This window comes from Quercus robur, chromosome 12, assembly GCF_932294415.1.
Source record: "Quercus robur chromosome 12, dhQueRobu3.1, whole genome shotgun sequence".
Lineage (NCBI taxonomy): Eukaryota > Viridiplantae > Streptophyta > Magnoliopsida > Fagales > Fagaceae > Quercus > Quercus robur.
The window spans coordinates 40,380,243-40,406,759 of NC_065545.1; the positions used below are offsets into that span (position 1 = coordinate 40,380,243).

The 26,517-nt window shown below is 36.2% G+C and overlaps 1 protein-coding gene across 1 annotated transcript; it reads right to left on the reverse strand.

The window, feature by feature from the left end:
- Positions 1-1,132: 1,132 nt before the first annotated feature.
- On the reverse strand, positions 1,133-19,359 carry LOC126709842 (AP-4 complex subunit epsilon). The gene is made up of 10 exons (XM_050410191.1): positions 18,649-19,359; positions 14,539-15,060; positions 14,341-14,451; positions 13,679-13,876; positions 13,459-13,590; positions 8,416-8,472; positions 8,178-8,294; positions 7,093-7,170; positions 4,713-4,856; positions 1,133-2,825 (listed from the first exon to the last, which is right to left on the reverse strand). Exons 1-10 carry the CDS (start codon positions 19,129-19,131, stop codon positions 1,725-1,727), a joined length of 2,943 nt encoding a protein of 980 aa, XP_050266148.1. The 5' UTR covers positions 19,132-19,359; the 3' UTR covers positions 1,133-1,724.
- Between the last annotated feature and the right edge of the window lie 7,158 nt (positions 19,360-26,517).

Below are 26,517 nucleotides of genomic sequence, written 5' to 3' on the forward strand. Positions count from 1 at the left end.
CCCCCTTTATTCCTCCTTACAGATACATTAAAGGGATCATTAGAGTAGAGATTTTTGGAAGGCAACAGTTACGAATTGTTTTGTGAAACTGAGGATTTTACTATTATTTTTATGGTATTAAACATTGTATTGAAGAATTATTTTGAGGATGTTTTATCTTTAGTGGATTAGAGCTCTGACATTTGTGATGAGATTTTAGGTTGTTAGTTGCTTTTATTTAATATTTTTAAGGATTATTTAGATGGAATAGGCTTTTATTGCTTATGATTTTGGGGCATCACACTTCTAGCCGTATTAGTAATTCTAAATCATATGGTGTTTCCATGACCAACCCCGATTTGTGCATATGCACATATATTAAACTTCCTTGAAAAAAAATTTACAAGCCTGGTCTGTGCACATATTTTCGACGCTCTTGCTCCAACCCAATCGGTAGCAACCACGAGCGGGTTTCGCTAGGATGGTGAGATCGATGGCAAAAATGAGCAGCGTCAAGACCACAAAGTCTGGTGATGATGCAGCCTCTCTTTGTTCGTGTTTGTTTTTGGATTTTTTTTTTTTTTTTTTTTTTTAAAGAAAAGACGATAGATTGTTTTGGGTAATTTAATTGCACATGCATTTGGGCATGAGTCAATTTTAAATTTTTAATAGCAAACTAACAGATATCTTAATTTGGCAAAAGTGAAAAATTCACGGAGTAAATTAGCTAAATTAAAAGTTTAGGGAGTGTAGTGGCCACTACCTCAAAGTTCAAAGGGTCTCTAGCCATTTTTCCCCATTTTATATTTTGAGAAACAGCCAAACAGAATCAGATAAACTAAGAATAAAGCATGCACGTCTAAAGGAAACAGTCTTTTACAATTATGTGCAAAAGTATGTACCTTTTACCTAAATAAACCAGAAAATAATTTGAAGTATGAATAAACGGATGTAATTTTCAAAAAATATATGTATCACAGAGATCACTTATTAAACGAATTGGTAACTCTTTCAAGGCTACTCAACTGGTACCACTTTAAATTGTATCTTAAAAACTTTAGATACTCTGCTCTGGTTCTACCAAGCTTGTACGCACTGTACCACAAAAAAAAAAAAAAAAAAAAAAACCCTGAAAAGCCCGTATGCACTGCACTTTATGTAATGGGATTACCTCCAATCCATGCTCATTATTATATTTGAAATTACACGATTAGATCTTGAATGTCAAATTCAAACAAGTGGCCTCTCATTATCCAAGATGATGTAAAATTGGAAACTAATGAAAAATGAAAAAAAAAAAATGTGGGAAAGAGAACTCACTTATACAGCGTTATTATTACAACAAGATGTCTCAAATGCCATGCGGAGCAAAAGCATACAAACATGCTCAGCAGAACCCTTTTGCTTATGGAGTGCTCCAAAACCCCAAATGGGCTGCGACAGCATTCACAAAAAGCTGCATGTTGACTCGCTCGAAGGGAAAACCTCAAATGCACCGGCTATGGTTCTATTCCTATCAAAAGTTCTATTGTCCTTCAACAAATACAAATCTGTACCTGATTTTACAGTTCTGGAGGTTGAATTACTCCATTCACAGTGTCACTTGCTACTCTGATTGTTTCACTAATTGTACAATTTATAAATATTGCCCTGTCAAATAGCAAGCTGCTCCAGAAAACCATATGCATATCACAAAGCAATCAATCTTCAAGCATCTTTGATTTAAAACTCTCTGTCTGATGAATTTAGCCAAGCAAATCACTAAACAAGTTTGGATTTTGACTTGAAGGGGTGACACCCATCTGCCTCACAAGTGCATCCTTTTCTAGGGCATCTTTAGGGTTTGGACCTTTAGTAAATTGTGTCGGAAGTGTAGCTCCTGCATTAGTAGCGCCACTAGTTAAATTAGATAACTCAGATGTGAGATTGACATCATAGCTGTTGCTTGGCAGAGAGTTTTCAGCACTGCTACTCTGTCCACCAGCAGGTGTCCCTACATATAGCGCCATAATATCAGGTGCTTCAGTAGCACCAACTGCACCATGATTCACTGTTGAAGTAACTTGAGTTGGGTCAAGAAGCCCTTCTAACTGCTTGAATGGATCCACAGATGGAGCACTATTTGTAACAGTCGGTTCACCCAAGTCAAGCAAGTCTGGAGGAGGTTGATGGTTGATCTTCTCCAATGTAGCTTGATTGGATACGACTGCTGCCTTTGGTGCCTGAGACTTCTCTGCAGCATGGCTACTTGCCTTGGCTACCTTATGGCTAGCTGAAGTAGGCCTCTTCTCAGTTTTTGAGGGTCCACCAAACAACGAAGCAGCAAGCTTCTGCTTTTCTGGAGTAATTTCAGCTTGTGGCTTCCTTGAATCATGAGTATTACGTGCTTTTGAATTTACATTGGCTGCAGAATCTACTTGTGTGACCCCATTTGATGTACTCTGGGAAGCATTTGAGGTAGATGATGTAGGAGAAGAGTATGTTGGTTTACCCCACTTTCTTTGAACACCATCAAGTCGTAGCCTGAGTTCTGTTGACCCTGCATCTGATATGGATGGCACTGATGCAACCTGGTGGGTCTCCCTTGAATAAGATGGCTCAGGTACTGGAACAAGTTCAGTTGAGGGTGCAACTGAAGCTGGAGGTATTCTTGATGTCACTGGGGCCTTTGGAAGCTCATATGCCTCAAACCTAAGACCATGCATTGAAGCTTCAGGCTGGTCTTGGCTTCTGAAATTGCTGATATCTAACACACCAGAGCGCTGACTCTCAGGAATGTAAGGCTGGGCACCATTTTCCAGCGATTGTTGGACATAACTGTTGAGGAATGAGAGATTTTTATCAATCTGCAAGGAGAATTTACAGATTTTAGTATTCTGGAATTAAATGACGTGAAGAATATCAAAACAGACCAATCCAAGTGGCAGGCATTTAAAGTCAGCCAAGACAGAAGAGATGCCTTTCAAACATACTAAGATGCACACCCATGCAGGTACACTGCCCACCCGCCCACAGGTGCATGCACACGTGGCCCCACACAACACACACACATGCCCTCATATGTCCTCATCTACTGAATTGTGCATCAGCACATTACATATTTTCTCAATAAATACATCCAAAGTATGAATGCTCTTCCAAGCAACTAACAATCATAAACTAGAGGGGCAGAAACAGGATGTACATGAAACAAATTTAGATTACTACCAAGTATAATGCATTAATTTACAATCCAAAACGAGGATTTTCAAGCAATCAAGCAAAGGATTTACCTTTGCAAAACTTTGATAAAGTTGATTTCATAAAAAAAGAAACAAGACACAAGAACTAAGTGCAACAAAAACCAAAATCCAATAAAAGCCTGCTAAGAATACAAGCATGCCACACAGAGGTACAAATTACCAAATAAATAATATTAATGGCAGAACCTACTGAATCTGCAAAATATATGGATTCTTTTGCACAGAGAGTATACTGAATGTCGACTAACTATGACCCCTAAGCTTAAACTGATTCTGAGTTTTCAGCAATCTAACCCCAAAAGCCCAGTTGGCAAGTTCAATTGATACTCATTCTACTATGTAAAGTTTAACTGAATAAATCTCAGAACCTTCTCCAACTAATATTGATGTATTTTTTTCTTCAACAAACTAACAAAAAAATCTAAAACCAATTCCCATTTCATAGAAATTGTAGCTCAATGTTTGATCAACAGTTCATTGGTTCTGAAAATTAATAGAAGGCCAAGGATAAGATTTTTTTTTTTTTTGGATAAGTAAGGCCAAGGATAAGATTTGTAAGACCAAGAGAGAAAAAAAACAAAGGATTAAGAATAAAAGGAACCGATGCAGAGGCACAAGGACTGCAAATGAGATCTAATTTATTAGTTGAGCAAAGTATTCAGACATCAAACCATGAAAATTGATAAGCTCTCCTCTAAAACATACTTTTAACACAAATGGAACAAATTATTAATTCAACAAATTTTGACTTGACCAAGCCACTAGAAAGTACTATTAAATGATTCAGATATAATTCATACTCTCATTTCCACCAAGAATTTAGCACTTCAGTACCCTCCACTGTAAGAAAACATACCACCAAATTTATCTGACTATTGGAATCTCAGAACATATATATCTCTCATACACTCAATTTTTAATTCATAATTAACAATATTAACAAACCCTGAACCACAATTTATCTTTGATTTAACTGTGCCATCCCAGAAATTAAAACTATAATTCAGAATAGCACTTGCAAAACCTGAAGTCTGTATCTTTAGTAATCACATTTATATCACCTGCCTCAGTCTTTAATCTCTCTAAGTAAAATCACATAAGGTCAAGTAGATGATAACCAAGCAGGACTTGATAAGTCCTAGAAATTAGTAACTAACATTTTATCAGAAGATCACATTACCTAAAACATGGCACAAATTGACGTAAACCAGATGAACAAACTCAACACCTGATGTCACAATGGAACTTAAGCAAGAACTCAAAATATAAGCATGAGGCCTCTAGAAGAGCAAACTTTTTTTTTTTGATAAGTTAGAAGGGGCAAACTAATAAACAGAGAAACAAGAAACAAGAAATAAGTTTAGATAATTAGATCAGCACATAAATAGGAGATAGGTAGGATTAAAATATCTTCCAAGATTACCAATAAGCATTTAAAAGGGGAGGCACTTGCATGAGATTCAAAATAATGCTAGTAGGTTCTGTAATTACCTCTATGTCCTCACAACTTGCGTCTAATGGCATAATACTCTCAACAGCATGAGCATCCAAGCTAACGACTGCTTGCAATTCATATGCACGTTGCTGCAAATCCGTAGAGTGGGAAGCTGATAATTCTTCAACCAAAGATTGACACTACATCAAGAGAAAGAGTTACTAATCTAGAAGTTCGTTTGCAGAGTATCATAATATAATAGCAAATTAGCAATGCCAGATTATTTTATAAAAAAAAAAAAAACATATATGAATGAATACAATCACAAACAGATGCAAGAATGCCCTAGCATTTAGTGGAATTTTCTATGAAAACTAAAATCTATTTAAGAAGTTACTAATAGAAGTTAGGGCATCCCAGTGGACCCCAAACGCAGTTAAAGGTGAGCAAGGATTAGTTAGGGAGTTTCCCACTAACAATCGCAAATCGAAAAAATAGTAGCAAATTTTATAAAAAAAATGGAAAAAACAAAAAACAAAAATAAATCACATCAGATGGCTTCAAAAAATAATGGGAAAATCACCATAATTACCAGAGGAGGCCAGCAACTCAAATCATGTAGTCACCAGAATCTGGTGACCATGTCAGTGCTGAAATCACCAATGACGTCATTGCACGGTGCTGATGTCAACAGCCCAATCATCTGATGACAACCTCCAAATTATTCTACTATATTCTAAGGTTGGATCAATACACACTGATACCAAGTTGAGTTGTAAATTATGAAGTATTATGGTTAAAAGAGAGAGAGAGAGAGAGAGAGAGAGAGAGATCTACCAAGGAGACTTGGTGGCAGAATGAGAACGTCCAAGCAGCAGTTAGACTATAGAGAGAATGGTATAGAAGCCTACCTAGATGTAGAGACAATGCCGCTTATGAAAATTAGAGAGATAAACAAGGAAGCAAAAAAGACAGTCCGAGAGGCTAGATTTAAGGCCTAAGATGAATTATGTAGCTAGTTGGATATTTATAAACTTGCTAAGACAAGTACAATGAAAACAATACTTAAATTGTGTCAACATTAAAGCTGAATATCAAAAAGTGTTTGAAAAGGAAGAGGAGATTATAGAGAGATTGAAGAGTTATTCTGATAAACTTTTTAATGGAAGCCATACAATAAAGTAGACCGACCAAATTGAGTAATCTAATTGAGGATAGAAAACAAGAGAAATGGAAACGTTCAAGGCTAGGTCTTGTTTCTTGAAGATCCACAATTGCCTCTAAAGTTTTGAAATTAAGGCTTAGTTGTTGTTGTCCTAATAACAACCAATCTTGGATAGAGAGAATAAAATAATAAGTTTTTCTTTTATGAAGTATAAAAAAATAAGTGTTAGATAACTGTAAGAGAGAAAGATCATAATGTAACATCATTTTTTTTTATTAGTAATAAGTTTTATTGATATCAAAAAGGGCCACCCTAGTACACGGAGTATACAGGGGTCAACAATCAAGTTACAAGAATCAAGAAAATCATAATGTAACATCATATCTTAATAGAAATTTCAGTTTCGTTATGAAGCAAGCACTTAAAGGGGGTATTTTGGGAGCATTCAATTTCAAACAGATATTGAAGGAACCTCTACCAAGCACGTGTGGCACAATTATAAGAGAATTCCAAAAATATTACATGAACAATTGTTGAAGAATTCTATAAAAACAACAATTTCTAATTTATGGGATTTAAAAAAAAAAAATTATATATACCTTAGCTTAGCATGGCAGGTCACTAAAATCTCATATTTGTTTTTGTTACGGATATTCAAAATCAATCTTATTTTTCTAGCATCTAAATTATGGCTCAGATGGTCTTCTTATTACTTAAGCCACATCAGATTTAGAAAGAAACAAGACTAAAACTACCAGACAAAGAAAAACCTATAAGCAAATATATATTTGTTACGTGTTGAAATATGATTATATAATACCCACAATAATCTTTAGCCAAAGGACAGATAAGTCATTTACTAAAATCAATTTTTGTTTGTTCTACATTCCCCATGCACAATCATTTGCAAGACAGGGCTGTGGAAGTTCATTTGGTTGTGATAAATCTCGAATCTTCAAAAAAAAAAAAAAAAAAAAAAACACATACAGGATGAAAATGATGCACTATCTTCCGCCAAAACAACATGAGATTCATATCCACACACTCATGTCACATCATGTTGACACAAGTACCATGGGGGAAAGTGCCAAATCCATGGAACAGCCAGTGGGTCATGGTTTTATCTTAGCAGCATATTTGCTTTGAGTCATAAAAAATGTTGTTATCTATCTCAGGTAACATATCCACTCTTCTCCCAGATGGCACTCAAAATAAAGAAATCAATTACAATGGAAAGGATATTTGGTCTTTGAGCTTAGTGTTTCACATACCTCAGGTAACATATCCACTTTTCTTCCAGCTGCTATTTCAAATGCATATATTTTCATGAGTGCTGTAACTGCATATGCCTTCAAAAGAAAAGAAAAAATTGTCCAATTAATGACAAAATGTAAAAGAAATTGGGGCAGAAGTTTTTTGATGAAAAAAAGTAAAGTTTTTGCAGATAAATCAATTTCCTTCTCAAACTGAGTCATAAAATTTATACCCAGCATTAATGTGCTAATATTGAGCTTAAATGCGTTTCTTCACTATTTAAAATCACAATCAAATCCAAAGAATAAGAACAAAATACCTAATGGAAAATATAGCAATTTCGTACTTAGCACATACTACAGTATACTAATGAGTAGTTTTAGCAATCATATCCTCAAATTCAGCTCTATATTCAAATCATGCTTTATTTTATTATGTATTTGTAATTAATGTTCCGATTGCAAACATTGATCTCACAAATAAGCTGTAACCTGAGCTTTTTCTAAGAAATTCAATTGTAGAGTACTCGGTTGCTTGAAATCATCCCTTAAAACACCCACATTCAGATAGATTAACATCTTCCCATCCTTCTCAAATTGTTTTAAACTAGGAAAAACATGAATGTCCACTCAAATCAATTACTCTCCTATTGCATCCATTTCTTCCAAGATACATGCACATATAGGTGATTAATGAAGCATACAGCTATACAGGCATGTTCCTAAGAGTTTTTAACCAAAGACGGAATCAAACTTGTAACTTTGAAAAGTCAACTACACAATGTCCCTGCCATAAATTTTTTTTTTTTTTTTTTTTTTAAATGTAGAGTTGGACAAAGATGTCAATATTAGCACTGGCAAGGAAAATAACACAATCCAATTATCATGATTTAACCTTGGGATGATGGAGGTGTTTGAAGGTTGGTGTCAATAATAGGGTGATTGAGTCACTGCAAGGCAATAATATGGTAAACTAGAATTGATGGTAACATTGGCAGTAAACCAAACACAACCTTCATTACAATGAGAAGTATTCAATAAAGTTAAAACATGCCAGCCAAGGGCAACTTAAATTTCACCATACAGAATGTAGCGAGGGATACCTTTACAGTTTCATCATTTGAATATGCCTCTGCCACATCACATAATTTACCGGTAATATAAGAAGCAGAATACTTCCCATCAGCTGTTCCATACTCCCCCAAAACCCAACAAATGACCTGTAATCAGAACCAAGTATTATGATAATAATAATTTTTTTTTTTTTTTTAAATATTCTTACAGCAACATCTACATGCAGGTAAATAAATAAAAATGAAACCAAAGTAAGATAGTGTGTACTTGAAGAAATACAGACGGAAGCTTTGGCTCTCCAATAATGCGCAAATATGACTCCACCTGCATCCCCAAAGAACAATTGCCATCAATAAAATGGATAAATTAAAAAATAGTCTTCATTGCAGAGCTGAAGCTATTCACATATGCATATTTGTAGATACAATCTCCATTCCATAAGCTCCTGATCTTTTATGATCACACACAGAAACAAATGCAAAGGGTCTTGCCTTACATCTTATCTATTAACTCTGTTCTCGGACTGTTCAGTTCAGTCAAAAAGGAAAATAATATATAAGAATTTACTACACTTATCTTAAAAACAGATAATAGTTCTTACAAAAAGGATGTACACTATCTTAGTGCAAAGCCATATCTGTACAGTAAAGAACAATTGGGTGAATTATATACAACAAGATGGAAAAAATTACATGCTTATGCAAGCTTTCTGCCATAACACAAAATTTAGGCTGTCCAAGGGTGGTTATATCATTCTCTCTGTCATACACCATGATTCAGGTTACATCAGTTTGTTATTAGACCATGAATGGATAAAAATAGCCATTTGGAAGATCATGTGCTTTCCTAGCTTCTTCATTACCTTCTTAACTTCTCATTCTATTATGTTCTTCTCCTAAAATCTCCTTAAAATCCCTCTCAATCTCTACTCCTCCTGGATTGTCTCTCACCTCTCTTTTTTTTATAGGTATCTCTCACCTCTTCCTTATCTATCTTCTCTCTACTAAGGAATTTTTCTTCCAATCCCTTCCTTCTAGATAAGTCTCCTTCCCTTCTTTTTTCGCTCATCAGTTCTTTTCAATATAACAAAAAAGAGAATATTTTATTATCAGATTTCTCTCAACATGTTTGACGAAATGCCCTGTTGGCCCCAAACTTAGGTCACATCAAGAGAACATAGCACGGTACAAACTTATTGGCTTATATATTGTAGAAGTTCCATCTAGTTACTTAGAGCGTGACTCACAAATAAGTTCAAGGGCAAGGTTATGAATTTCTCATCTATAAGTTGATGCTCCTCAGATCCTTGTTTGAATGGATGTTGTGTTAGGCTCTTTTTCTTTTTCTAATCTTTTAGAGGTGGTTAATCATTGAAATTTTAGAATTTAATTGTATGCTTCATGTGCACTAGGGCTTATGCCATTCTCATGTCTGACAATAGACAATTTGAGAAAAAGGATGGTTTGGATATGGGATTAGTGTTATATGTGCAAGTATAATGGTGAATCGGTTGACCATCTTTTCCTTAATTGTCTGGCTGCTATGGATTTATGGTCTATGGTTTGGGATTTATTTGGAGTAAGTTGGGTTATGACAAAGTTAGTAGTTGGGCTTCTAGCTTGCTGGCAAGGTCAGTTTGGTCAGCATCGAAATGGACATATATGGATTATTGTTCCACATTGTTTGATGTGGTATCTCTGGAGGGAAAGAAATAGTAATTGTTTTGAAGATAATGAGAGATCCATGCCAGACCTCAAGTTATTTTTCTTTAGAACCTTATTGGATTGGTTGTCCACTTTGCAAAACCAATCACTTTCTTCTTTTCTTCATTTACTCAATTTATGTAATCTTTGTAATTGATTTGTAAACCCTTGTACACTTCCTATGTACTAGGGTGTCACTTTTTTATATCAATAAAAATTATTACTTACAAAAAAAAAAATAGTATGACTGTTTTTTTTTCCTATATAAGCAAGTAGATTATCTAGCTTCTTTGGAAGAGATTTCTTGGAGGCAGAAGTCCAAGACTCTTTTTATCAAAGAAGGTGATAACAACACACGGTTCTTTCATAGAATTGCCAACTCCCATAGGCGAACCAATCAGATTAGGGGAGTGGAGGTGGATGGTGTTCTCTTTGAGGAGGAGTCAGTTGTTACGGATCAGGTGGTGAATTTTTATAAGAGATTATATCAGGAACCAGAAGCTTGGAGACCTACTATTGATGGGTTAGAGTTCGCTTGTCTAGACGAAACTGAGAGGGCTATGTTGGAGAGAGAGTTTGAGAAGGAGGAGATTATTGAGGCTCTTAAGGAAGCGGAAGGCGATAAGGCCCCTGGGCTAGATGGGTTTACTATGGCTTTCTATCAGAAATGCTAGAGTGTTTTAGAAGGGGATGTTTTTGGCTTTCTTCAAAGATTTTCACAGCCAGTGTGTTTTTGAGAATTCTCTTAATGCCACGTTTCTTTATTTGAAACCCAAGAAGACTAATGCAGTAAATATCAAAGACTTTCGTCCTATTAGTCTCGTGGGCAGCCTTTATAAACTTTTGGCTAAGGTATTGGCTCATTGACTTCGAGGGGTTTTGGATAAACTGATATCTAACTCTCAAAATTCTTTTTTTTTGATAGGTAATCAGAAATTTATTAATAAAGAGAAAAAAGAAAAGAAAGTACAAGTTGTTCATGATGATGAACAAGAAGAAAAAAAAACAAACAACACAGCAAAACAAGAAATCAGGAAACTAAGCTAAGGGAAGACATAAACTCAGAGAGAGAAGAACAACCAGTAAAACCCCAACACCAGACCACTCCCAAAGACTACGTTGGCATAAAACTTTTAACTCGTCCAATGTCTTCTCGTTATCCTCAAAGGAACGACGATTACGTTCCAACCACACAATCCACATTAAGCACCCTAGAACCAAATTCCAAATGTCAGAATTATGTTTCCCGAGCCACTGATGCCAACAAGATAACAAACCCGCCACTGATCCTGGCATAACCCAATGAATACCAAAGGCCTGAAGCATAAAAGTCCAAAGGGAATGAGTAAGAGGGCAATGAAGAAGAAGATGGTCTACCAACTCCCCATCACAACAACGCATACAACACCAAGTAGCCAACGGGTGACCCCTAAGCATTAGATTGTCCAAAGTGAGGATCCGACCATGAGCAGCTGTCCACAAAAAGAACGCCACTCGCCTAGGAATCTTTGGTTTCCAAACACCCTTCCAAGGAAACAAAGAATTCGAAGCACCTCGAATCGCATGGTAATAAGACCGGGTGTCAAAATTATAATCACCCTTCAACCGCCAACAAAGAGTATCACTCCTATCACCCCGAGGAATGCGAGTTTGGATAAGCTGGAGTAGGGAATAAGATGCAGCTAACTCCCAATCTTCAAAAGCTCTATAGAACCTTAAATCCCATACTCTAACAGTACCCCCATCTGGCATCCACAAAACCCTAGAGATACAAGCATCCTTGACCGCTGAACACATATAGAGATCAGGATAGAGATTTTTTAGAGTATTATCACCAATCCACCTATCATGCCAAAAGCGTATACGAGTTTACTTGATGGAAAAGACAAATTCTTGATGGAAAAGACTTTACTTGTCGAAAGGAGGTAGGCTTACTTTGTTAAAGAGTACCCCATCGAGTCTTCCCACCTACTTTTTATCGTTGTTTACTATCCCTCAGGCTGTGGCAGCAAGAATTGAAAGGATTCAGAGGAATTTCCTTTGGGGGGCCTCAGAGGAGGTTTTTAGGTATCCTTTAGTTGCTTGGGATAAGGTATGCTTGCTAGTCGAATGTGGTGGTTTGGGAATCCGAAGGGTTGGGCAGTTTAACAAGGCTTTGCTTGGGAAGTGGTTGTGGCGTTTTGGGAAAGAAAATCATAGACTATGGCGTCTATAGCAGACAAATATGGGGAGGCAAGAGAAGGCTGGTGCACTAAAGGGGTAAGAGGTGCTCACCGGTGTGGGATGTGGAGGAGTATCAAAGAAGGAACAAAGAAGTTCTTTAGCCAGATTCTGTATAACGTGGGGGAGGGTAGCCGTGTTAGTTTTTGGCATGACCCATGGTGTGGGCCTACTTCGTTGAAGGAACTTTTCCCTTCTATGTATGCTTGCTCGGTCTCTAAAGAAGCTTGGGTATCTGACTTGGTTGTATCAAATTCAAAAGGAGGTAGAAGCTGAAATGTATTGTTTCGTCATGGTCCTCAGGATTGGCAAACAACCACTGTCTACTCATTTTTTGAGCTTATTTATTCCTCTATGCCGAGGGGTGAGGGGGAGGATCAGCTGGTTTGGAGATTGACTACATCTGGTGTTTTTGATGTACGCTCTTTTTATAAGCTATTATCTAGTCCTACCACTGATGCCTTTCCTTGGGAGTGCATATGGCGTACTAAGGTGCCTAAACGGGTGTCTTTCTTCTTATGGACAGCAGCTAATGATGGGATACTCACCATTGACAACTTTATTAAGAAAGGTTAGTTTTTGGTTAATAGATGTTGTCTATGTTGCTGCGATAGGGAATCTGTGGACCACCTTCTTCTTCACTGTAAGTTCTCTTATGCCTTATGGTGTGAAGTTTTTGCAGTGGTTGGGATTCAATGGATAATGCCAAGGTCAGTGAACTCTTTTTTCTTTATTTGGAGACACTGGTTTGGAAAGCATTGTTCAAACATTTGGAATATGGTCCCGGCTTGTTTAATGTGGTTAGTCTGGCAGGAACTTAATGCCCGCATTTTTGAAGATAAGGCAAGAACTTTGGAACATCTAAAATGTTTAATTTTTCATACTCTGTTCCTTTGGGCTCGTGTTTAGGGGTGGACAAACTGTATTGCTGTATCTGATTTTTTAGTTTCTATTTCATGTAGCTCTTGATCTTCTTGTATTTGTTTCATTGTTCAAAGTGTTCACCATCATGAACATGATATTCAATTTTTTTCAATAAAAGTTTTATTACCTATCAAAAAAAAAAGTGACATAGCAAAACAATACATAGCAGCATCCCTACTTGAATCTGTTTTTCAAAAATTATAAGAGAAAACACAACTAAGAAAACAGTATTAAAATTAACTCAGCTAGACTTTTTGTTTACTATTGATAAGTTATCTAGATTTTTCCTATCCTTTTTGATAAGTAGACTTATCTATCATAAGTAGCTCATCTACATGATTATCTTATCTTCAAAATACTATATAACTTCAAAATCTTATATAATATAAAATTCAGACAATGAAATGACGTAAAAATTTGACACACATATTTCATAAATAAGGTGCACAACAAAGTAACATACAGCAGATGATCTGAGTTGACTATCTGCAGCATCATCATCCTCACCAAATCCCTCTGCAATCAACCGCATCAAGTTATGTGCCACCTTAATATTCACAAGATCTCCCGCATGCTCAAAGACTTTATTCATTGTCTGTGGAGTACACATCATAAAAATTATATTATACTCAAAAACACTCTAGAATGCAGAAATGCAGAATGCAAAGGCATTTAATAATTACCTGGATAAACCAATGATTACTGGGTGCAAATTGCTCTGCAAGCTCAACACATCGAGATGCTATATAGGTTTTGTAATGGTTATCATTAATGCTTATCATGTAGTCAATCATGCGGTCGACAATCACTTCAACATTGGAGGACTTAGTCATTTTATACAGTAGCTCAAAGGTTTTTCTCTTTAGAGTATCATCCGGGTCCTGCATCATGCACATCAAGCCCACTATTAACACAAGGAAAGGACAAGCATGATTGAAAAGCGATTTATGTATAAATTGGTACAATTCCTTTAGTGCACTACCTTCGGTTCCCCAAATAAATTCAAACACATAGTTGTATTGACCAATGCAGCACAAATAGTGTTATCTTTCTCAAGTACAACTAAATTCAATGCAATTGTGTACAGCACATAAGGAACCGTGCCTAGGTTTTACCCCACTTTTTTTTTTTTTTTTTTTTTGATAGATAACGAAAAATTTTATTAAAAAAGAAGCCAACCCAAGTACATTGGGGATGTACTGTGGGGGCAAAAATCAAGAACAATTTTACCCCACATATATAATTTGCAATGAGCAAAACTCCACATCAAAACCACAATAATAACCACATGAATAGATTTCAAGCAATTTGAATAATAGTGAATATAATAGAAAATATTTCTCACCTCTAAGCAATCAATCACAGCAAGTTGGTGTTGTTCAGCAATCTCAGGACTTATCTTTATGAGTCGACCAAGGGCATCAATTCCCATATATTTAAGATTGTGACTGTCACTCTGCTCACAAAAAATAGTCATTAGAGCGACCAAAAACTAGTACAATGTGAATAACCTCAATCTGGGTATCGCGGCAAATGGGCATACCTTCAAAAACCTTGAAATTACGTCAGCAGCAGCTTCTAACAATTTAGGATTTGGATATATAGATGAAACACAACAAATGCACTCGTAAAGTACTGCATTTCCTATATTACTCGTCGAATCACACTTCTTAAATATGTCCCCAACAACAGTATACATCTTTTCACTTGCTAGCTTATCACCACTTCCCAGCAATGCTAAAATCTTCAGCAACCTGATCTGAATAAACGGCGCAGGCATCTGATGATAGTCATAACCTTTCGGTAATCTTCGTTCAGCTACTTGTTTAAGAATGCTCACAAAACTAACCACCAAATCCTTATAAGAATTAACATCAACCGTTATAAGATCGAAAAGCGGGCACAGAGTGGCACCCATGACGCCAGGATCATTATCGCAGAGCCGTTTACGAAAATTAGAGAAGAGATGAGACACCGAAGAAGGAGACTTGTGGTAGAACCGATGGAGCGCCATTATCGCCTTTTTTCGGACGGCTTCTTTCTGGTGACCTAACAAGTCGACTACCTGAGGCAAGAAAGCAATTTATAAAAAAATAAATAAATCCCACTTTCAAGACCTGGGGTTTCTAAACTTTCTGAACAATACGAACTAAACCCAAAATCGTTAAAACACCTCACGTGTTTAATCTTGAATCTGTGGATTACATTACAAACCCATAAAGGTAAATTTAAAAAATCACACTTTAAATAGCTAAGTTTCTAAATTTTCTAACTAAATGGAAGTCCTAAACTATTTAGGATTATTTACTCTAATGGATCAAAATATTTAATCATAAAGAACTCTACCCTTAACTTTTTTTTTTTTTTTTTTTTGATAGGTAAGAAAAATATATTCAAAAAACTGCTAGATGCCAAAAAAACACCAGCAAAACAAAGTACAAAAATGAAAAGAAACAAAAAGAAAAACAAAAAACATTAATTACAGAGAAAAAGAGAGCTAAGGAAAAAAGGAATAGAGTCACTAGAAGTGAGTCCCCAAGCCCTAGCCCAATCAAAAAGGGAACCAGCGAAGAGAGCAAGCAGCTGGTCTTCAGATCTATCCAGATCCTCAAACGTCCGCCGATTGCGTTCCCTCCAAATGCACCACATCAAACAAAGCGGAACTAGATTCCAAATGTTAGATGAATGCTTTCCCAACCAATTCCACCAACTAAAAAGACAATCTTGCACCGTACGCGAGGGAACCCAAGAAATCCCAAAAGTCCTAAAGACAAAACACCATAGCCGATAAGCCTTTCCACAATGTAACAACAAATGATCCACTGTCTCACCGCAACAACGACACATAATGCACCAGTCAACAAAATCAAAGCCCCTGAGACTTAAGATATCTCCTGTGAGGATCCTATTCCAAGCGGCTGTCCAAACAAAGAAAGAGACACGCCGAGGAGCCTTTACCTTCCAAATACCTTTCCAAGGAAAAGCAATGGAAGAAGAGCCATGAAACTTATGATAATATGAGCGGATAGTGAAATCTCCATTTTTTGTCAAGATCCATCTCAAACGATCACCATCAGTCACGGAAGGAACATAGGAAGCCAAGAATTGAAAGAAATCATCCACCACATCTACCTCCCAATCATTAGGATCCCGAATGAAACGAACATCCCAAGTTCTCCTATCCCCTGCTCCTTGACATATCAGAGATGATTCTACGGAAGCCTCTTTGTTTGCAGCAAAATTGTACAAGGTTGGAAAAGCCGAAAGGAGAGGGAGATCTCCGCACCACCTATCTGACCAAAATTTCACTCTATCCCCCACCCCCACCTTATACTGGACATATTTGTTAAAAACTTCCCAACCCATCCGGATACTTCTCCACAAACCACACCCATGAACACCCCTTCCCAACTTAGAGGTCCACCCCGCCCATTCTTCCCCAAATTTCAAAGCTACCACCCTCCTCCAAAGCCTATTCTCCTCAATCCCAAAACGCCAAAGCCACTTTCCTAGTAAGGCTTTATTGAAAGTGGTCAGTTTCCTAATACCCAAACCACCATTAGCAATAGGCAAACAAACCTTATCCCAACTCAATAAATGAATCTTAGAATCACCCCACAGGAAGTCCCTTTGAAGCTTCTCAATTTTGTTGGCCACATGTGTAGGAATGGTGAACAAAGATAAGAAATAGGTGGGAAGACTAGAAAGCGTACTTTTAAGCAGTGTCAACCTACCACCTTTAGATAAATACAACTTCTTCCACCCTGCCAGCTTCCGTTTAATTTTCTCCAAAATAGGGTTCCAAATAGAAGGGGATTTATGGGACGCTCCCAACGGCATACCAAGATACGTCATTGGCAAGGCCCCAATCCTGCAACCCAAAAACTCTGCCAAAGCCTGCATATTATTTACCTCCCCTATAGGAACAATCTCACTTTTAGCTACGTTAACCTTCAAACCAGTCACAGCCTGAAAACCAAGAAGCAGCAGCCGAACATGAAGGATTTGCTCCACCTCTGCATCGCAAAACAAAATAGTATCATCCGCAAACAGCAAGTGGGAAACGCATTCCCCTCTACCCCTCCTACCATCTGCCTTAAAACCACTAAGTAAACCTGCCCCCTCCATTCTCTTCACCATCCTACTAAACACCTCCATCACAACTAAAAATAACAAGGGAGACAGTGGATCACCTTGTCTCAATCCTCTAGAACTGCCAAAGAAATCAGCTGGAGACCCATTAACCAAAACAGAGAACTGCACTGTCGAGATACAAGTACGAATCCAGCTACACCATTTCTCCCCAAAGCCCATTTTCTTCAACAACTTCAGAAGCGCCTCCCAATTCACATTATCATAAGCTTTCTCAATATCTAACTTACAGATCACCCCCGGAATCTTACTCTTCAATCTGCTATCAACACACTCATTGGCAATAAGAACTGAATCGAGGATTTGCCTACCTCCCACAAAACTATTTTGAGATTCAGATATCAATTGATCTAACACCATTTTCAATCTATTAGCCAAGACCTTGGCCAAAATTTTATATAAACTCCCCACCAAACTAATAGGTCTAAAATCACGAATGTTGGAGGCACCATTTTTCTTAGGAATCAAAGCTATAAAAGTAGCATTAAGAGATTTCTCGAACTTACAATGCTGATAGAACTCTTCAAAGACTGCCAAAACATCTCTTTCTACTACCCTCCAGCAATGATGGAAAAAAGCCATAGAAAAACCATCTGGACCTGGGGCTTTATCCCCTTCCATATCTCTAATCACTGAAAGAATCTCATCTTTCTCAAACCTCCTCTCCAACCAAACTCTCTCCGACTCCCCTATTTGGTCAAACTCCAGACCTTCCACAAAAGGTCTCCATTCCTCAGACTCTTGATAAAGGGTTTTATAGAATTGAACTACCTGAGCAGCAACTTCTGCTCCATCCTCATAGATCACCCCATCCACTTCTAAGAAACTTAGGTGGTTAGACCTTCTATGAGAATTAGCCATCTTATGAAAAAACTTAGTATTATATGAGAATTAGCCACTTCTACCCTTAACTTACTAAGATTCTTAATCTCATTAGAATCTCTAACTTATAATTAGAGCTTTAATCTCATTAAAAACATCTAATTAAAATAGATAAAAGACTTTTTGGTCATACAAAAATTCCAATCTCATTAAAATGTTTATTAAAAGAAAATCCTAAACAATGTTAGGCTAAGAGTTCTATTTAACTAAATGCAAAACAACACCAAAATCGTTAAAAAAACTTTTCACGTGTTTACCTTGAATCTATGGATTGCAGTTCAAACCCAGAAATTTTAAAAAAAAAATTAAAAATCACACTTTAAAGGGCCGAGTTTCTAAATTTTCTGAACAATACAGACAAAACCCAGAAAGGAAATTAAAGAAATCGCACTATGAAGAGCTGAGTTTCTAAATTTCTGAAGAATACAAACAAAACCCAAAATCGTGAAAGGAAATTAATTTCTAAATTTCCTGAACAATACAAACAAAAACCCAAAAAACTTCAAAACATCTCTCACCTGTTTAACCTTGAATCTATGGATTACATTACATTACATTACAAACTCAGAAAGGAAATTCAAAAAATCGCACTTTAAAGAGCTGAGTTTCTAAAATTCACCTGAGGCAAAACGGCAGGGATAGTCTCGTCGTTTATGAGCCTACACACGGCGTTGAGGGCGGCGCAAACGATGAGATAATTGTCCGATTTCAAGTCCTTTTGGATGGTATTGACGATCAAGATGATGAGATCGTGATCGTCGTTCAAGAAAAGCGTGACGGCCAAGTAACCGGTGCGCTTGAGAAGCAAGGTATCGTCGTGGGTCATCTTCACGGCGTGGATGTACCCAAACGACGCGTCGTGGCCGAGCATTTCGATGTAGACGAGTCGGATTATGAACTCCTTCATCTTCCTCTTCGGAATGTCCGGCTCCGAAATCCGACGCTTCAGGGTTTCGATCTCGTGGAGCACAATTCGATCCTCCTCGGCTTTCGATCGAGCCTCGCCGATCGATTTCACGAGCTCCAAGAACTCCTTCGATTGGCCGAACCCGCCTTGGGATCCCATTGCCAATTCTCGACCGATGGTTTTCAATTGCTCCATTCTTTTCTTTTTTTTGGTTTCCGGGAATTGGTTTTTCTAGGGTTTTGAGATTGGGATTTGTATAAGCATTTGATTTCTGTGGATCTGAGAATCAGAGAGAGAGAGAGAGAGAGAGAGAGAGAGAGAGAGGTGTAAAGTGAAAGTGAAAATTGGGGGAAATCAGGTGTGGGTACTTGGGACAGTGGTGAAGAAAAGGTGAGTTCAATTATGGGACGTGTTCGAGTCGAATCAGTGGGGTTTGGGATTTGTATCCACCGATGTGCTTATCACCGAAAATTAAAAATCGAAAATATTATACTAAAATAATTTTTAAACGTGTAAATAGAACCGTAGAATCCAGTTTTAAAGTTATTTTTATGAATATTAAGTACTTACGGGTCTGTAAATAGTACACAAGACCCACTAAAAACGTTAGACATGCAAAACTCCATTCGCTGGATGCTATCCAAACGAATACTAAGATGAAATTAATTTTTTTTTTTTTTTTAAGAATTCACGTCCGTTCCTAATTATATCTCTTTATTATTAGATCAAGATAATAGTTGATTTTTTGTGTAGGCAAAAATTGAATTCCAAATCTCTTGATTCAATTATAGACTTTACTTGTGGGTTCCAGTTAGCTCAACTGGTAAAGTTTCTAATGGTTGTATAAGAGATCTGGAGTTCAATCTCCGTCTACACCAAAAACTGATTGGTGTCTTGGTCTGATGATAATGAGCTATCATTAAATTAAATATGTTTCTGATGGTAATCATCTGTGTCTTGACTTATAATCATAGGATGAAATCTTATTATGTCTATCAAAATGAAAGTGATTGTTTTTTAATTCATTGTAAACTTTCTTGTTAAAAAAAAAAAAAAAAAAAACAACAACAACAATTCATATAAACTTTTTTTTGATTGAAGGTGATTATGATTTGGCCAAACTAAAAAAATAACATATTATCGCCGTATTATACATATTAATGATTGTAAACACTTATTGATTTGTATTTATGTTGATTCCAAAAAAATAAAGATGAGGGCGGAAATTGAAATGGAACGATAATTTGATGTTTTTATGGACACTCATTGTATAATATTTAGTTGCACCCTTTTGAAGGGTTGTGATCATGGACAGATACTTCTCTATGAAAGAGTCATATTCGCTCGAGAAACCAAATGTGCATGAGAAGCTATCAAATCACCAAGAATTTTTAGAAGTTGCCACTTAATTAATTTTGTCAATGAATTTTAAAATATATATATATATATATATATCATACAAATTATTGATACATGAGTAAATTACAATATAGTTTGAATTAAAAAAAAAAACAAACAAACAACAAGGTTTGGATCCCTATATTATAATATAAAACATAGCAAAATATGAAATTTTATTTCTTACTTACATTCTCACGGAAACAATTACAATAATGAAATTACATAGATAAAAGCTAATCTAAATATCTTGGTCAATATTGTCAACCCAAATGAACTCCACCTCATTTCTCTTTTAAGGATAACAATATCTTCATCTCCATGTTGACAGGCTTCTTGAGTTTTATCCAAGGTTCTAAAAATTGGACCGGCCGATCCGATTGGTTAAACTAGGAATTGGGGACTAGTCCGATCCGAAAAAATTCTTAAAATCGATGAAAATCGAGAAAAATCGGTTAAAACCAGGAACTGAAGGCAAATCCAATTTTGCCCCAGTCCAGTTTTTAAAACCAAGGTATTATCATTAGTCATTACTATCAACCCAATGAACTCCACCCTTAATTTCTCTTTTACGGACAGCAATATTTTCATGTTGACATTATAAGTATAAACATCCTTTATTAAGGATTTGACTTACCATTAGGGGTGTGCAAACTATCACCGGAGCTGACAACATCGATCGGCACTGACCCTCCCGCACCGCCATTGGCACCGACCAACAGAGCCGATGTCGGCGAACGGAGCTCCGATGCCGGTGCGGTGAGGACATCGGAGATGCAAAGCACGCACCGAGTATAGCTGAACCAAACCGATACAAACAGATAGAGAAATATTTTTAGTTCAGATCAAGGGTACGGCGTCGTTTAGGTGTGTATCTATTTTAAATTTTTTTAGTAAAACGTTGTCGTATTGGGTTATTATAAAATATATAAAAAATAAAAAGAAAAAAAAAACACAAAACGGCATCGTTTTATGTAGGTTTTCAGACATATACCTCACTATAAATTCATTCTATTCACACCTGGGGACCCTTAACTCTCTCTCTCGCTCTCGCCCCAGTTGACTTGCCTCTAGCCTCTCGCTCGCGGTCTCGCCGGCCTGAGTTGCGCCACGTAGCAGCAGTAGCTACTCGTGGAAACCACGATAAGCCACAACCCCTTTCTTTTAATTTTAATGGAAACAGAGTGAGAGAGATTGTGTTTGACTGTTTGTAGTTATGCATGTGAGTGTGACTGTGTGAGTTGTTGACTTGTTGTTGTTCAATGTTCAGTAGGGAAGTGAGTTAGAGACTTAGTTAGAGATGGAGATTGGACAAAGGTGTGCGTGTGAGTGTGTTGACTCAGTTAGTTAATTTATTTAGTTATTTATGCATGTGAGTGTGAGTTATGCATGTGACAGTGTGAGTGTGAGTTGTTTGTAGTTATTTATTTATTGAGTTTTTATTTAGTTAGTTATTTATTTATTTAATTTAGTTTTTACTTTTTGGTGTGTTGACTCAGTTTAGTTAATTTATTTAGTTAGTTTTTAGTTATTTACTTATTTTTTTAGTTAGTTTTTAGTTATTTATTTACTTAGTTTGTAGTTATTTATTTATTTAGTCAGTTGACTCAGTCTACTAAGTAGTAAGCACTCACGTTTTTTTTTTCTTCAGCATTTTAATTTTTTAGGAAGACGAGATTGAGAGAGTTCACGCTTTCAATCCTTCACCGAGAGGTAATCACTAAACACTCACTATATTCAACATTATGATTTTAAATTTTTTATGCTTAGTAACAACTGCTTTAAGTTTATATATAATTATATATAAAATTAGCTTTTATTTTATATTTATTCAATATAAATATAAAATAAAAGCTAATTATCTAGTTTTGAATTGTTGTTAATATTAGTGACATGAATTGTTGAGTAAGGACTAATGATTAATAATTCTTAGTCTGTTATTGTTTGTTGCCTTGTTGTAACTAAACTGATTAGTTATTGCTATTATTGAATTTGGTTGTAACGTTCATTGATTGAGAGTGAGCTATTTGATACTACATTTACTGGAAAAATTATAATTTGATATTGTTTTGGGAACTTTGTTTTTTTGTTGCTTGTAAATTTTTTTATTAGATGGATGTCGATACTTCACCTGGATTTGGTGCACCTGGGGACCCTAACCTACCTCCTCCTAGTCCTGGTAGTGCTAACCCTAACCCACCTGAACCTGCAGCACCAATTGGACTTGGTGCATCACTTCCCCCACTATCACCTAAACAAGGTGGTAAGGACCCGTCTATAATATGGCAACACTTCATTAAGTTGGCTGGTTTTGATCCCAAAAATCCTAGATCTCAATGCAAGTATTGTAAAAATCAATATAAATGTCATGGTAAGAAAAAATGGTACTTCGAGCATGTTGCAACACATGAAGGTGTGTAAGAAGTGGCCTTTTCCCTGTGATGATAAGCAAAAAACTTTGTCTTTCCAAGCGAAGAGAGAAGGGGAAAGTGGTTCAAATGTATTAGTGGTTGCAAATTATAGTGAAGAGAGGATAAGGTTGGCATTGGCAAGGATGATTGTCATTGAAGAATTGCCTTTTAAATTTGTGGAGCATCAAGGCTTTCAAGAATTTATGGAAATAGTTAAGCCTAGGTTTCCTGTCCCCATCACACTACCATTGCAAGGGCTTGTATGAAGATTTATTCTAGTGAGGTGGATGTTTTGAGAAAGGCTTTTGTTGGGCAACGGGTTTGTGTGACAACGGATACTTGGACATCCATACAAAACTTGAACTACATGGTAGTCACCGCATACTTCATTGATGGGGATTGGACTTACCAAAATAAAATCTTGAACTTTTGCCCTATAGCTAATCACAAAAGGGACACCATAGGTAAAGCGGTTGAGTCATGTTTGCTGAAGTAGGGTATAGACCGGTTGTTTACAATCACCTCGGACAATGCTAGTTCTAATGAGGTGGCAATTGATTATGTGAAGAAGAAAATAAAAATAAAGAGATAGTAGCATATTAGGTGGTGAGTTCATGAATCAATTGCCAAAGTTTAGAATGCAGTGCGATATGTGAGAGCCTCTCCTGCGAGGTTTGAGAAGTTTCAAGAATGTGTTGAAAATGAGAAAATCAAAGCCAAATGTTTGTTGTCCCTTGATGTGCCAACAAGGTGGAATTCCACTTATCTCATGTTAGATTGTGCTTTAAATTTGTGAGAGTATTTGATAGGTTGGAAAAGGAGGATGGGTATTACAAACTTTATTTTTGTGAAGTGGATGAGAATGGGAAAAAACCCATTGGTCCTCCTAACTATCTTGATTGGGAAAATGTCAAGACCTTTGTGAAATTTTTAAACATATATTATGAGGCGACACTTAGATTTTTTAGGTCTTTGTTTGTCACTTCTAATACATACTTTCATGAGCTAATTAACATTGAAGATCAATTGCAATAGTTGTGTAATGTTGATGGGGATCCACTTTTGAAGAGTATGGCAGTAGAGATGAAAAAAAAAATGATAAGTATTGGAGAAGTATGGATAATATCAATTTGGAACTTTTTGTTGCTGTTGTTCTTGACTCAAGGTATGGATTGAAGTATGTAAAGTTTTGGTTTATGGAGTGGAATGGAAAGGACAAGGGGGATGCGATGAGCTCTAAGGTTCGGGATGCATTGAAGAGGTTGTATGTGGAGAGAGTGGGTCAAAATGGAGTTTCGAGTTCTAGTGATAGTGGTACTTCATTGTCTAGAGACTCCAGGCCAAGTGTTGGCAATGCTTCATTGTCTGATCGCATTAAAAGTTATAATAATAGGTTTAAGCAATACTTGGTGGACGAGGACAGTGTGGAAAGCAAATCTGAGTTGGATAGGTATTTGTTGAAATCTTCTGAGGACCCTGATGTGGAAGATTTTGACATCTTGATGTGGTGGAAAATGAATTCTTCTAGATATCGAGTCATTTCCCAAATTGTCCATGATGTGTTGGCTATTCTTGTTTCTACAGTTACATCTGAGTCTGCTTTTAGTATGGGGGGTGTGTTTTGGATTCGTTTCGTAATTCACTATCTCCTAATACAGTTGAAACCTTTATTTGTACCCAAAATTGGTTGAAGGATGCAAAGAAAAAAAAGACCAATAAATCTTCGGGAGTGCATAGATAATGTGGAGGATATGGATGGTTTTGAGATTGACATTAGTAAATATATGTTCATTTTGTTTGTTGTATATATCAATTGTTTATTTATTTGCTCAGTGCTTACAAATCATTTTATTTTGAATTGGATTGTAGAAATTGCATCGGTTTGCCCAATGCCTATGGAGGAGGATCCAAGCACCGTTGTCTTGGATGATGATGAGTGATGTGCTGCTCTTTGCTTAGAGTTAGTCAGTAGTTAGTATTATGTAAGTATATTTGCTATTCTCATTCGTTTGTGTTAATTATAAATATTCTATTATTCATAAACAATTTATTGTTATTAACATGTGTTTATTTTGTTTTGTTTAGTATTTTGTAGGAATTCTAGAATGATGCATAGTGCACAGACTTACTGGACAAAGGACTTACAAGAATTAACATTCTTTTGCCTATATGCTAATTATATTTGTATATGTTATTGGTAATGGACTTTTCACTAATGATAGTTATTTAGGTATTCATGGGTGAGATTATTATTGGGGATACAAGCAATTAGCATTCTTTTGCCTAAATGCTAATTTAATCTGTATATCTTTCTTTTGGCATTTGTGGACAATGACAAATGGTTCGGTAATACGTTATAAAGTAGATATATTAACGCTTATTGTTATTGACACTGACACACACAGTGACACTAATGATATTATATGCTACATGATAGTATTTTGGGAGTTAAACTCTTATTGAGACAATTTCAAAATATTTTTGCATGGTGAATGAAATGAAAAATTTTGGATCATTATATGAACATATTTTTTGCACAGGTTTGAAATGAAAAATACAATTTTAAAATGTTGGATCATTATGTGATCATTATGGATCATTATGTGAAATTTTGCATAGGTTTGAAATTTTGGATCATTATGTGATCATTATGAAATGAAAAATACATTATTTGGCATAGGTTTCTTGAACAGGTTGATATATTGATATTAGGCTTGAAAGCCCAATTTTTTTATTATTAAAAATAGTTTTTTTTTAATATTTCAAACCGACCAAACTGACTAAACCGCACCGCTATAGGTTGGAAAACCGACCCTAGGTGGTGTGCATCGGTTCCAATTATGAAAAAACCGAACTCTATCGGTTCAGTAATAAATTTGGAAAAAAATCGCCCTTATCGAATCGCGCACACCCCTACTTACCGTGAATTCCCCATGTACATAACTGTGAACAAAAAAAAAAAGCGGTCAGTTACGTGGTTTAAAACCCAATAAAAGATCTTCACTTGAATGCTATTTTGACATGGCAACTAGCATGTTGAGCAAAACTCTATTCCAAAGCTTCATTTTTTTTATGTCATCCCCCACCTCCTTCTCTGATGTTACTTTGCCTTTCTTGAAACTTATTTATTCCTTACTTTTAACAAATTTTTAAGATGAGTTTGATTCAACTTTTTGATATTGTGCTTTTTAAAAAAAGTGATGGTTTTAAAAAAATACAGTATGTAATTAAATATTTTAAAAAAGTAGAACGTTTGGTAAAAACTATTAGAAACCATTTTTTGAAAAAGTTGAGTGTTTAGTTAGCATTTATCAAAATTGCGAATATAGATTTGAGTTATTTAGGGAACTTAAGGAGAGTTAGGTTATGAGTCTACTTTATGAATCTCTAGGAATTCTCAATCGACGATTTCGTTGGAGCTATTAGTTTTGTTTTGAATGTTGTGCTTTAAGAGACGGTATAAACTTGATTTTATAGCTTGGAGTTGTTTAACTTGGAGTGTAGTTCATTATTATTATTTTATTTTTTTGCTTTAAAAAAAGGAACTGTAGTTGTGGTCACTAGTTCTGGCCAACTCAAACTCTTTCATGCATGATGTAGGATCACCATGTGCAATAGTATGACTTGGCACTAGGGGGGGTGCGTGGTTCGGTCGGCTCGGTTTTTTCTCAAATTTGTTACCGAACTGATAGGGATCGGTTTTGTAATAATTAAAACTAATGCATATCGATTAGGGTCAGTTTTCTGACCTATAGCGGTGTGGTTCGATCGG

Bases quoted from the DNA above. Each gene is read 5' to 3' on its own strand.
- LOC126709842 (XM_050410191.1), bottom strand. From the start codon at position 19,131: ATGGAGCAATTGAAAACCATCGGTCGAGAATTGGCAATGGGATCCCAA. The intron at 14,452-14,538 runs GTATGCCCATTT...TTTTGTGAGCAG, and splicing joins TAATTTCAAGGTTTTTGAAG to AGTGACAGTCACAATCTTAA. The intron at 8,473-13,458 runs GTATGTTACTTT...TTGGGGATGCAG, and splicing joins GTCAACTCAGATCATCTGCT to GTGGAGTCATATTTGCGCAT.